This window comes from Lottia gigantea (genome assembly GCF_000327385.1).
Source record: "Lottia gigantea unplaced genomic scaffold LOTGIsca_84, whole genome shotgun sequence".
Lineage (NCBI taxonomy): Eukaryota > Metazoa > Mollusca > Gastropoda > Lottiidae > Lottia > Lottia gigantea.
Window position 1 is genome coordinate 163,030 of NW_008710779.1, and position 14,637 is coordinate 177,666.

At 29.4% G+C, this 14,637-nt stretch overlaps 1 protein-coding gene across 1 annotated transcript; it reads right to left on the bottom strand.

The window, feature by feature from the left end:
• Positions 1 to 3,934: 3,934 nt before the first annotated feature.
• Positions 3,935 to 13,922, bottom strand: LOTGIDRAFT_169282 (hypothetical protein; the record flags this gene model as incomplete). Its single annotated transcript, XM_009067601.1, has 6 exons — positions 3,935 to 3,961; positions 4,584 to 4,645; positions 5,376 to 5,438; positions 6,530 to 6,823; positions 8,834 to 8,959; positions 13,781 to 13,922. 6 exons carry the CDS (start codon positions 13,920 to 13,922, stop codon positions 3,935 to 3,937), a joined length of 714 nt encoding a protein of 237 aa, XP_009065849.1.
• Positions 13,923 to 14,637: the final 715 nt, after the last annotated feature.

The window sequence follows — 14,637 nt, forward strand, 5'->3', positions numbered from 1 at the left end:
ATAATAATTTTTGTAATAAAAAGGGACTGAAAGCAAAGTAAAATTATTTTTTTGATATGGTATGTTTAAATCATACATTTATAAAATGTACAATTACATATACATGTATTGATTATGTATATTTATTATATATATCCCATCTGAACAACTAGAAGCTTTATCAGAAAGATAGACAAGGGATGAAGAATCCAAAAGGCTATACTATCTTGATCCTCAAAGTGTTTGAACATAATAGTGATAAGAGTCTCACTGTTTTTTAAATCGTGACTCTTGATTGGTTGGCCATTGATTACTATAAGACATCAAATTCAGTACCCCATTTAGTCAGTCAATCCCTATGCATACCCCAAGTCACTGCTCACATTTAGTTAGTTAGACAATAAAGCCTAGAATTGGTAGAGTTTTAAACTCAGAACGTATTTTCATCTGTGCTAGTTAAACAAGCCTAGTTCCTTGGTCCTGAGAACATTAATGAATGCCGAAATAAAACAACAAAAATTTTGGTTTTAGTTTGTACTTGGCAAGAAAAAATTGAATGTTTCCCTTTTGATCAAAAAAGCAAATTACACAAATTTTTTAAGGCATTATTTTTTTTTTACAAAATTCTTTCTTTGATATTTTCAGGTGATTCAGGATTGTGTTTTTGTGGGGTTTTTTTCTAACCAAAGTCTGCATACTATCATTGAATGATCATCATTTTTATGAATCAATATTGGATTCATAATGGATAATGATTCTTTTTAGTTATCTTTATAGCATAATTATAAGGCAAGGAATTTAGAGTCATCTTGCTTTGCTTGTCTATTGCAAAGGTTAGTTTTACAGAAATGGTTATCAAATCATGCGCATGGAAAGGTATAACAGATAATGTTGAAATTACATGGAAAATTCAAACTCTCATGTCTGTTTAGCATTTACAATATGATAATGTTACATTAACTAATGTATATCAAAATCAATTCTTAGTCCATACAATATGTCCCTGGTTACTCATTTCTTCTTGACTAATGATTAGACATTTTACTTGTTAATGGTATTATTTTGAACTTAAGATGTCTTCTACTTACTTGTTGTGTTTGATACGTTCTCTGATTTAACTTTATAATTTTGATTTCTATCAGTATTAACTATAGATATAACTTTAATACTGTACATAGTACCAGGTTGTAAACCAGTTACTTCACTAGATGTAGCAGTGTTATTTATACTAGTTTTATTTATAATACCATCTACTTCTATACTAATACTGGATATAAATTGACTATTGGATGGTAGGGTCCATGTAACTGTTGCAGTGTTAGTCTTTGGATATATACCAGCAATACTGGTTTTCAATTCTGTAGCTGTAATAAAAAAGATTCTACAAATTAAACTATTAAATCCACACCATGTTTTGCTGGTCTTCAATCTTGACAAAATAATTGATTAAGTATGATATTAAGTATGATATAAAAAAGGACTATCTGTAATCATGTGATCCATTTTTTCATGATTTCTTTTGTTTATTAAACCTTTACCAAAAGGAGCAGAAGATCAGGAGATCCACAAAGTTGAACTTGGTTGCAAAGATTTTTCAAAGTTTACGATTAAACTTCTTCTTGTTTATAAAAGAAAGAGCAAGAAGCATTGACTAATTCAGAAATCATGTGAAACCATGTCAGCTCTATGATATTGTGGGTAAAAGAAAAAAACAAAAGATTCCTTTTCAGGAAAAAATCAAAAAAAAAATCTGTATTATCTATAAGCTACATGATTTTGACCAACCTATTATCTTAAGGCTAGTCATTGTGACATGTAATATAAGTAAGTGCAGTGGACTAAACAGAGAGCATTTCAAAATAGAATCGGCTCTGTCAGTCTATAAGATCTTGAGATTGGTCCAAAATAACGTTTTCCTCATATTGACTAATTTTTTATTTGTGGACATTCTTTATCTGCTGACAGCTTATAACTTTATTTAAGTACTGGTAAGGTACAAAAGAAATTTGTAATTTTATTAGTTTTATTTCAATTTTGGTTATTAAAAGGTTCCTCTTGGTTTCAAGAAAGTTTATAGTCTAGAAATTTCATGAAAAAAACTTGGTACCAGGGCTTTTGATTTATTGTTTTGATAATGGGACATATGTAAAGGACTTGTAACATCTGACCTCAATGTAAAGGACTTGTAACATCTGATCTCAATGTAAAAGGCTTGTAACATCTGATCTCAATGTAAAGGACTTGTAACATCTGATATTAATGTCAAAGACTTGTAACATCTGACCTCAATGTAAAGGGCTTGTAACATCTGATCTAAATGTAAAAACTTGTAACATCTGATCTCAATGTAAAGGGCTTGTAACATCTGATCTCAATTTATACTCATATTGACAATGGTATTGGCAAATTAGAAGTAAAAAATTACTGTCACATTACAATTGGTCAATTTTAAGTCAGTATACCAAAATCCATTTTCTATTAAAATTTGTTTGAGACTGTAAAGTAATATGCAGTCACCTTACTACCTGCAACCTCATCATTTTGCATCATATTTTTTACTTGCAATTCACTCTATTTTGTTCAAAACTTAGGCCATAAAAGACTTGAATTAAAAGATTTGAAAGAAGTGGAAAATTTGTTCTATCCAGTTGTTGATTATCAATTTTGTGGGAAAAGAACACGATAAATGGCTCCAAGATAGATTCTTAATGTATTCCAAATAAAAATCTACAGAAAAGGGTCATGTTTATACTTAAGTCTTATTTTACTACAATAAAGAATCTATGGAATACGATCTATATACATCAGGACAGATAACAGAATTGTATTACAATTGTTGGACTGTATGCACTAGGGCTGCAACGATTCACCGTTGAATCGATGAACTGCGATTCGTTCCTTCTTATCGATCCATTGAAGAAGAAAAAAATAATCGCGATACATCGGCCCGATAATTTACTCCCTTTAATGACTAATAGCACGGAATCCTCGCGTATTTTAGAAATTGTGTCATGTTCAAATGTTAAAAAATTGCTTTTCACATATAATTTGTCTTCAGCATTTTTAATTTTTGTTATAAACGATGAAAAGAGAACATAATAATATGCCAAGTGGAAGATAAACGCATGGGATCTGATAATATGCGTTTGCATAGTCATAATATAATTCCACGAAGCTGTATTCGATACAGCGCTCTTGGAAATTAGCTTCTTTAGCTCAATACGTTTTTATAAAACCAAAATATACATGATCCATTCTCAAATACGCAATTTATGAGATCGTTACTTAACAACAAAACACAGAAGGACATTTCTTTGCTTTTTTGGTTCGAAAATCTATTTTTTTAAGTCTCTGGTTCTCAAGATCGTGGTTTTGAATGCCCCGGAAATAGAATATCGTGGAATATGTTATTGTCGATACATTTAAACATTGAAATATTTTATGAATTATTAGCTCGGAATCATCTCTACCGACAACGTCATCAATTAAAGTCAGACTAAAATTGAACACGCTGAGGCTAAGTATAAATCTGAAGTTTGGAAATCATTTGGTTTTCCCGTTTATTACGACGACAAGGGAGTGAGACACGTGGAAAGAGACAAAACGATTTGTAAAAAGTGTTTCCAAGTTCTGAAATATTCTGGTAATACTACCAATATGAATTCACACATGACAAGAAGACATCCTTAAGATATTTGCCAATGGTTTGGTATTTTATTTATTTTTTTAAAGGAATTTGTTAGTCCTTGTGTGTAACAAATTAATGATGAAAAGTGAAATTTGTACTTCTAAGCGTGCAAAAATAATTTAAACTGTGTTAAAATGTTATTAATTATCAGTTTTCTTTTTCTTTCCCTTTTAATCAAAGAATCGCAATTTATTATCGCAATAAATCGTATCGTTGAACGAGTATCGTTCAGTGTATCGGATCGCCACTTTAGGAATCGTTGCAGCCCTAGTATGCACCACATAGAATTTTAATCTGTAATGTAGTTAAAGTAAGGTAATCTATTTCAAATCTTAAAAGTTACACTTGACCATCTCCAACTTTTATTTCTAGTTTGAAAATGAGTAGAAAACCTATGCCACTATAAAACTACATTTAATGTATCAAAATAAACATTTATGTATAATTATGATGTTAAATCATGTAATTTTAGAGATTGTCTGGTAGTCTAAGACATGAGCAAGATCCTCATGAATCCTGTGAAGTCATTTTCCTGAGGGTTCAGATATAGGTCAGCCAAACCTATTGTCATTCTCTTTTTGCTTTTTTGTTATATAACTTACCATTATTACACTGATTATTGTTTGTATAGAAACTAGTTTGATAGTAATATTATTGTTACTATTTTATAATATAACTTACTATTATTACACTGATTGTTGTTTGTATAGAAACTAGTTTGATAGTAATATTATTGTTACTATTTTATAATATAACTTACCATTATTACATTGATTATTGTTTGTATAGAAACTAGTTTGATAGTAATATTATTGTTACTATTTTATAATATAACTTACCATTATTACACTGAATTGTTTGTATAGAAACTAGTTTGATAGTACTATTATTGTTACTATTTTATAATATAACTTACCATTATTACACTGATTGTTGTTTGTATAGAAACTAGTTTGATAGTATTATTATTGTTACTATCTATAATATATAACTTACCATTAAAACATTGATTATTGTTTGTATAGAAACTAGTTTGATAGTATTATTATTGTTACTATTTTATAATATAACTTACCATTATTACACTGATTGTTGTTTGTATAGAAACTAGTTTGATAGTAATATTATTGTTACTATTTTATAATATAACTTACCATTAAAACATTGATTATTGTTTGTATAGAAACTAGTTTGATAGTATTATTATTGTTACTATTTTATAATATAACTTACCATTATTACACTGATTATTGTTTGTATAGAAACTAGTTTGATAGTATTATTATTGTTACTATTTTATAATATAACTTACCATTATTACACTGATTGTTGTTTGTATAGAAACTAGTTTGATAGTACTATTATTGTTACTATTTTATAATATAACTTACCATTATTACACTGATTATTGTTTGTATAGAAACTAGTTTGATAGTATTATTATTGTTACTATTTTATAATATAACTTACCATTATTACACTGATTATTGTTTGTATAGAAACTAGTTTGATAGTATTATTATTGTTACTATTTTATAATATAACTTACCATTAAAACATTGATTATTGTTTGTATAGAAACTAGTTTGATAGTATTATTATTGTTATTATTTTTATAATATAACTTACCATTATTACACTGATTATTGTTTGTATAGAAACTAGTTTGATAGAAATATTATTGTTACTATTTTATAATATAACTTACCATTATTACACTGATTGTTGTTTCTATATAAACCTTCTACACCAAGCCGTTCTCCGTCCGGACCTGGCCGTGATAAAATGTGACCATTTACATTACAAAATCGACCGTGCCGAGAACGGTTCTCATTTGTGTAGTGTAAACGTTAACAGTTCTCGACACGCTCGTTTGTGGAACTCTTCTTAAAGAAGATAAAAACAGCCTTTCACGTTACCCGGATATAGCAATGGCGCTTGATATAATATTTTATCTCTTATTTTCTTTCTTCCTACGTCGTAGGAAAGTAAGAAAAAGTTTGGGTACGAGAGAAACCAAATTAATTCACTAATTTCTTCGTAAGTCCAAACGGTACCTCGGGCAGCCATTTTAGAATGTAAGTATGGTGAGGGAATTCCGCGGGAAACGGTCAAGGTCGCTTATGACGCATGCGCAGTAAACCGTTCTCAGAACGGTTACCGTTTACATTACACATTTTTATCGAGTTCGTTCTCGGAACCGTTCCGAGACCACCTCCCCGAGGTTCTCAGAACGGAATATTTTTGTAATGTAAAAGGGGTTATTGTTTCCACACATGTTTAGTTTTCTAAATCTAAAAAAAAATCATGTATAGAAACACACATTCAATGTAGGACTACTTCCATTTTTCATGATTTGCTTGACACTTTTAAATTGCTAGAGATGCTATAGTAATCACATAGATGACTATATTGAAAATATCTGGTTGATAAATGTTTGATTACATTTACATTTGAAAATGAAATAAAAATTATTAATTGATCGACAATTTCAATTTCTGAGGTACAAAAATCAAGAGGGGAAGAATAGAGCTAACTTTTTTTTTAATTGTATAACTTGGATGAATATATAAATGAATATAATTAAATTGAAATTTCTAGTGTTTTTGTCTAGACAAATAGAATAGAGTGAAATCTTTTAAACATGTTCTCATTACTGTAAGTTCCTTATTCCTGCTCATTACTTTAATCTAATCAGGACTGATAAATTACACCTGTAGGTATATTCCTTCTTTGCCTAGTCTAGTTGGCCATTATAACAATTGGGATGTCTAACCAATGGGATCAGGTAGATTTGTATATGTGTGTGAATAGAATATCAGCCTGTACAATACAATTCAATGAAATAAAACTAACACTTACTAGATGTAGTAAAATTGATAAAGGGTGGATCTGATGTTACAACTAGAGAAGAATTTCTGTCAGTTTTTACAACAGTTTCAACTTTTATATCTGTATATTGTGTATTTGGTGTTAGTCCAGCAATAGTCACTGCCGTAAAATTTTTATTCAACTGCGTTTTTTCAATATTCGGTCCATTTCCTTTAATATTAAAACTCTGTATAGAATCTTTTGTAGGAACTGTCCACTTTATAGTTACATTACTTGATGTTGCTGTGCCTTCTATTCCAACACCTGTAGGTTTAAGTCCATCAACTACAATATAAGGAAACATAATACAACATACATTTCAAAGAAGGTAAGCTGTCAATAGTCTACATATTGACGGTCTACATATTGACAATTTTCCACAAATATTCCATCGTTATATTTAAAAAAATACTACCTCTTAGAATGGACATGAAATTTAAAGTCTCAAACTTGGTCAATAAGAATATATACATCAGTTAGACTTACCAGGTGCCATAACTAAAGAATAGAATCTCTATATATAAGATGATATATCCATTAAACTAAAACACGCTTCTAAGCATGTTTTAAAATTAATTAGTTTAATGAATTATTACTTAGTTTAAGCATTTATTGGATTAAAGAGTTATTCGGCTGTATAATTACACTATGTAATTCCACTGATGAACAAAGACTCATTTCCGCCAAGTTAAAAAATTTCAATGTTTTGGTTATCCTACGAGGTATTATTCCTTTAAGTGATTAATAATTCATATAAGATAATAGTTAAGAAAACACAGGTGTTAATCAAATTAAGCAGCAAAATTTTGTACGGTGATCTAGTTATTAGGAAATTAGTCTTATTTCATACTCTTCATCTGAAAAATGACCAATCAAATTTTTTTTATTTAGTACGGTGATCTTGTTATTCAAACGGCCCTCGTGAAAATTACACTTGTGCTCTGCAATATATCACGGTAATGAATGGCCATTTTTTGTTACAGGAATTATGTCAATATTATCTGGTATTTCTGGTAATTTAAATATTAGAGGCTGGTCGTTCAGGACTACAGGTGTTTGTAAACAAAGTCAATGAAAGAAAAACTTTGTAAAAATACGGCTCCAAAATGATAATAAAATGTATAATTGGATAACCAATAGTCACAATATAGCATTAAATGCAAATGTAAGTGTGTCAGAATTCACTATTTGTTACTGAGTCAGATTCAGCTTATGGAAACTACTGGGGAGATTGCCTAATGCTAGTTATTAGGACATTGATCATTTTTCAAACTCTTCATCTGAAAAATGACCTCTCAAATTGTTTGATTTGAACTTGAATTGACCCTCAGAGTTTGAAAGTATGTGACAGTAAGCCATGATTTTAGTAATTTGAAATCAATATAAATATTTTTTTAAATATCAACTAAAAAAAAACATGACTAAAGTTTATCTAGTCCAGAGTAGATTTTACTCCAGTTGAATTTAAATCAAATTCAGAAGGAGGGCTAATCACCATTATAATTGTCATTACATGAAAAATTTGATTGTCATCTTTATCAAATAACCCTTACCAGCTAAACAAGTAATTTGGTTTAGTCCAATTCTATCTGAATAACTCTAGTTGATTCCACTAATCAATTACCTTATTTGCTTATAACCAGAAGTCATCAAAATACAAAAAATCTACTTTTTCACATGGATTTTGTGATGTTCCAATTTGAACTAGATAAGTGGCAGTGCCAAAACGTGCTCAGAATTTATCTGGATATTAGGGCTATTATGATTATTGAACTTGGTATAGCGTCATTACTGTGTTTTGATAAAGCGTCATTGAATCTGGATATGGTATTGTTTCATATTATACACCTAAGGTATATTTATAAGCGATGGCAAAAATTTGTCTATGCAATTATAACTGAATGTTAGAATCAAGGGCCTATTTAAAAAATATTTACATATTTTAGTAATCAAGTTTTGATTGGTTCATAAATTAAACTAATTTAAACTCAATACCTAAATTCTATTGTAGTTAAAATTTTGACAAACAAGCCTCCAGATGTGCAATATGAAAGAAAAATTAGTTTTGTAGTTTTGAATCAAGAAATATTCTATTTTATACCTGTTGCAGATAAAATATTTCCCAATATCAAGCAATTATGACTGATATTGGCCTATGAATGTTTGAAATGCTGTATAAACAAAATAAACCACACTATAATTTATGCTAAGCTTTGTCAGATAATTATTAGTTAGGTAGGCCTAAAACTTTTTGACCAACCCTTGTAATAATGCCTGGATCAATATGATGCTCACCTGAATTACACATGTTGTTATCTGTATAATAATTCTCATTACAGGAACATTTTGTCATATAACAACTACCATTTACAACATTACAAGAGTCTGCTGTGGTAATACAAGAATCACCATATCCTCCTTCTGAAAATACATATAATAATTCACCATTAATAAATTTCACAAACTAAACAGTTGATGAATCTCTTTGCTTCTAAGAGAATCTTTTTTTCACCAGTCTCTCAATTTCCCTGAAAGAATATATTTCTACAACAAAAATCATCTAAATTCCATTTTCTTACTATACAAGTCTATTTCAAAACAACATGTCTTTTTTCATATATAATCGTTAGACAATAATGTAATTATTTAGTGATAAAACTTATCTTGCAACCTTTTCTTAAATAAACCCCCCAAGAAATAACCATATTAAAAGCAAATTAAGTCCTTTGCTGGTATCATTAAATAACAATATCTCAATAATATAAGTATCCGGTAGTGGTTTTCAGCAATGCTTTTTTTGGCCATGGCCCCCCTCAGACTCTAAAAACATAGTCTTATCAAACTACTAATTGTAAGAATACAATGATATACAATAAATGTAATCAATCAAACTACTAAAACTACTACTGTGAAGTATAACTAATTGTATAAGTTAATAATATCACACAATGTAGTCAATCAAAATACTAAAACTATTACTGTAAAGTATAACTAATTGTATAAGTTAATAATATACAAACGTAGTCAATCAAAATACTAAAACTACTACTGTAAAAATGACTAATTGTATGAGTAAATAATACACAAGAAACGTAGTTAATCAAACTACTAAAACTATTACTGTAAAGTATAACTAATTGTATAAGTTAATAATATACAAACGTAGTCAATCAAAATACTAAAACTACTACTGTAAAAATGACTAATTGTATGAGTAAATAATACACAAGAAACGTAGTTAATCAAACTAATAAAACTATTACTGTAAAGTATAACTAATTGTATAAGTTAATAATATACAAACGTAGTCAATCAAAATACTAAAACTATTACTGTAAAGTATAACTAATTGTATAAGTTAATAATATACAAACGTAGTCAATCAAAATACTAAAACTAGTACTGTAAAAATGACTAATTGTATGAGTAAATAATACACAAGAAACGTAGTCAGTCAAACTACTAAAATTACTACTGTAAAGTGTAACTAATTGTATAAGTTAATAATATACAAACGTAGTCAATCAAACTACTAAAACTACTACAGTCAAGTAACCTAATTTCGTGATAACCTATATTAACCTGTTTGATAATTTACATGAGCGACCTTGGGCGACATCCGCATTAGCTTGTTTTGATAAACATGGGTTGTCTGCACAATATCAGAAGTAGAATGAATCCAGTAGTTTCAAGCAAGGTAAAATGTATTAATGTATACTTTGACAAATACAAAATGAAGGTTTTCAGTTATTACCAAACATCACAATTTTTTATCGGCCGAATTTCCTTACAATCCCAAGCGGTAATTAGAATTCCAAGTGTCGTCTGCTAGAATGTAGCGAATGAAGTCACGTGATCAACTAGCGGATTCTGTGGCAGCAGAAAATTTCTATGGAACACAAAGTGGACCATATTCTTATGTCGTTTCAGTGACTTTTAGCAATAAATCACACTACGTATCTTATTTTGTCAGTCACTATTTTATTTTTTTAAATCGTGGTCCTTTGAAGGAATTGTCACTAGTTATAATGAATTGATATTAAAGATAAATACTAAGAGAAGTTAATTATACCACCCATACAACGTGTTTTTCTAGATTTATTTATAGATCAAACATTGTACACGAAAATAGGTGACGCATTCTGCTGCCGTTGCCGAGTTGGTTGCTCATGAAATATGGGTCAAAGTGAAGGATTCATAAAGAAAATCGAAATAAACCAATTTTAATTATTTTGTAGAATATCTGAGGAAACATCTAAGACATAAAAAAAAATTCTTTTTTTAACTTTGACGAAATTCGGTGTTGAATCCTTATATCCACGAAAATAGGTTACACCACTGTACTGTAACTAATCGTATAAGTTAATAATATACAAACAACCTAGTCAATCAAACTACTTAAACTACTACTGTAAAGTATAACTAATTGTATAAGTTAATAATATACAAACAACCTAGTCAATCAAACTACTTAAACTTCTATTGTAAAGTATAACTAATTGTATAAGTTAATAAGAATAAACTAGTCAGTCAAAATACTAAAATTACTACTGTAAAGTATAACTAATTGTATAAGTTAATAATATACAAATGTAGTCAATCAAAATACTAAATCTACTACTGTAAAGTATAACTAATTGTATAAGTTAATAAGAATAAACTAGTCAGTCAAAATACTAAAACTACTACTGTAAAGTATAACTAATTGTATAAGTTAATAAGAATAAACTAGTCAGTCAAAATACTAAAATTACTACTGTAAAGTATAACTAATTGTATAAGTTAATAATATACAAACGTAGTCAATCAAAATACTAAATCTACTACTGTAAAGTATAACTAATTGTATAAGTTAATAAGAATAAACTAGTCAGTCAAAATACTAAAACTACTACTGTAAAGTATAACTAATTGTATAAGTTAATAAGAATAAACTAGTCAGTCAAAATACTAAAATTACTACTGTAAAGTATAACTAATTGTATAAGTTAATAAGAATAAACTAGTCAGTCAAAATACTAAAACTACTACTGTAAAGTATAACTAATTGTATAAGTTAATAAGAATAAACTAGTCAGTCAAAATACTAAAATTACTACTGTAAAGTATAACTAATTGTATAAGTTAATAATATACAAACGTAGTCAATCAAAATACTAAATCTACTACTGTAAAGTATAACTGATGGAACAGGCTGATATGATCATGGTATAATGAACCTACCAAATAAATAACATTAGTACAGTTTCCGGTGCAACCTCCGGAGTGCTTTTTCTGTACAGAAAGCCTCAAGGTGTTTTTATATCTATTCATACACACTCTAGTCACTGCACTCATTGCTGCGGCGACCTGATGCAGCGCTACAGTTAATGCCTCCAGAGCAAATTTGACATGGCAATGCTGGATGGGTCTGGGCCTATCAGCAGCCATTACCTAGAGGAGTCATTAACCTCGGTACATTCAAACTTAACCCAATTGGTCCTTCTGGAAAACTATACCGCATCGCAAACCGTGCTCTGTATGTTCAGTCCTTTACTCTTAGAAACAGAAGAGGAGTTTTGTTCCAGAGGAATGAACATATGCTGCATTGCTAGTGATACCAGCCCAGCACTCATCGACATAGACTTCTAGAGAACTTTGACTTCAAAGACACATCCATGTCAAAAATTCCATACATTCTATTTTATTTCACTTCATCATCATTAAATGAAATGAAAGGTGTTTTCTGCACCTATAGCATAGGTCTTATGAAGAAAGGCTACGCCATACAGTGTGCTATCAGGAAATTTGGTCAGGAAAGCGGCATTTGCCTACTATTATTCAATTTCCATCTATTGAGGAATTAATGTGCACAGTCTGTAGCACATGTGGCCTTGGTGTCCCATCAGAACTACTAGACACTTTTTCCATGTCAGCCCCTCTAACTTGCATCACTGACAAGATGAAACCAGGTTAAAAACTTATCTCAGAACCCATGCCAGAATTGAACCCTGTCCCCTCAGCTAAGAGAGTAAGTGTCTAACTTACTGAGCCACCATGGTTCCAAATCATTGAATGAAGACATGGACACCAGCTAAGTTCACAATCTTCAAGCCAAGTTTGAATAGATCTATAGTAACTGCAATTCATATTATTAATTATTTTTAAGAAATAAAAATCCTTTTTATTTCTTTTTAATTTTTTCTTCAGATATACATATGAATAAATTTAAGAAAGTAGATTGAAAACTACACTATATACAGCATTTTCAAGAACTATTTTAGGATATTCTGATGTATAATAGCCCTGTCACACCGGACTGTGATGGGGACTAAAAATGTACTTGGTGGAAAGTCCCTTTAAATATTTTAGCCACTTTCCATCTTAGAAATAATTTGGCATATTATTTTTAACAAAATTAAATTTACATAAAGCTGGAACTTTGTTCAAAAGTTAAATTGATATTGACAACAAAATTGACAAATTTTGGACTAGTAGCTTGAAGAATATAAAACTACATAATGTTCTGTACATGATTAATTGTATGAACTAAAAATCCTCATATAAATTCATCTTTAATAGTAGGCCTATGATAATGGTATAATAATATTCTACTAAATGTTCTCTACAGTAGTTTGATTAATTGAATGAGATAATAATCCATGATTACAAAGTGAAACCATTCTATTAACTTTAATTAAATAATTAATTGTATCAGTCATGATAAAATATCATTCATTTATTTATCTGTAATAGTAGGCCTATGATAATGGTATAATATTATTCTACTAAATGTTCTCTACAGTAGTATGGTTGATTGAATGAGCTAATAATTCATGATAACTAAGGAAAACCATTTTATGCCTTTGAAATATAATTATTAATTGTATGAGTTATGATAATTGTATATTACTATTCTACTAGATGTTATTAATTATATGAGTGATAATCCATGATAATGGTGTCATATTATTACTCCATGTTCTATACATGCTAATTGTATGAGTTTATAATCAATGATCACTAAATAAAATAATTCTATTCTATTTTCTTTAATATAATCAATTGCATGATTTTACGTTTCAGGTTTATTTTGATATTCTACTTTTCAATGAAAAATGATAATAGTATGAGTTAATAATCCATGATAATTGTATAAAAATCTTTCTACTGAATGATATGTAATTTAAATGAGTAAGCCTTGAACTAATTTTAAATTATGTGAATTAGACAGGTAATATGTATTTATTATAATAAACTTACTAGGTATACAATTATTATCATTATGATACTGAGTATTATCACAACCACAAGTACCCTCCATCTCAGTAACAGATAAACATGTCAAGTTACTAAGACATCCAGTGGTACTGGTACATGTTCCATTAAATCCTGGTTCTAACATATTAAAACAGAATGAGATACATTCTAGTTGTTCAAATTCAAACAATAGTTTTTGTCTAATAGTCTAATTTGCTGAAAGCAAAGTCACAGTTTGTTATCGAAATCGATTCTCACTTCCGGTTGAACTACTTCCGGTGTAATTAATTTAGCGTGACGAAACTTATATGAATCGATAGCCAAAGTGATGACAAAAAAACGAAGAATATAAAATCCGGTCCGAAGGTAATACTTTGGTCGCCATTTTGGTTTTTCTGAAATGTGTCAGAATCTATTCAGAGATAACGGCTTATCCGATTTTGATGATTTGGTGTCAAATGAAAGAAAATAAAAATTAAATAAAAAACTGTGGGAGCCGATTTTTGAATTTCGCTTTCGCTTTTTTGCAATTTCCGATTGAATTTTTTCGAAGTTTGAAGGCTCATATCTCATGACCTAGACATTTGATGACCTTGACCTTCATTGGGTCAAAGGTCTTTGACCTTGGCTATCAGCTGATATTTTCATATTCGACCTCTGACATCTACTTCTGTTTTTATGGATGTCTAAAAACAGCCAAATTCGCAAATTTGGACTGCTCTAGCACGTGACCTAATTATCCTAGAGGGTTAATTTTTTCGGATTCTTAATGTGCTCTTTATACTCCTTCTAACGATATATCACAAAAGTTTTTAAAAGCAAAATGGCATTTCGTACTTTTTTGATATTTGAGTGTTTTT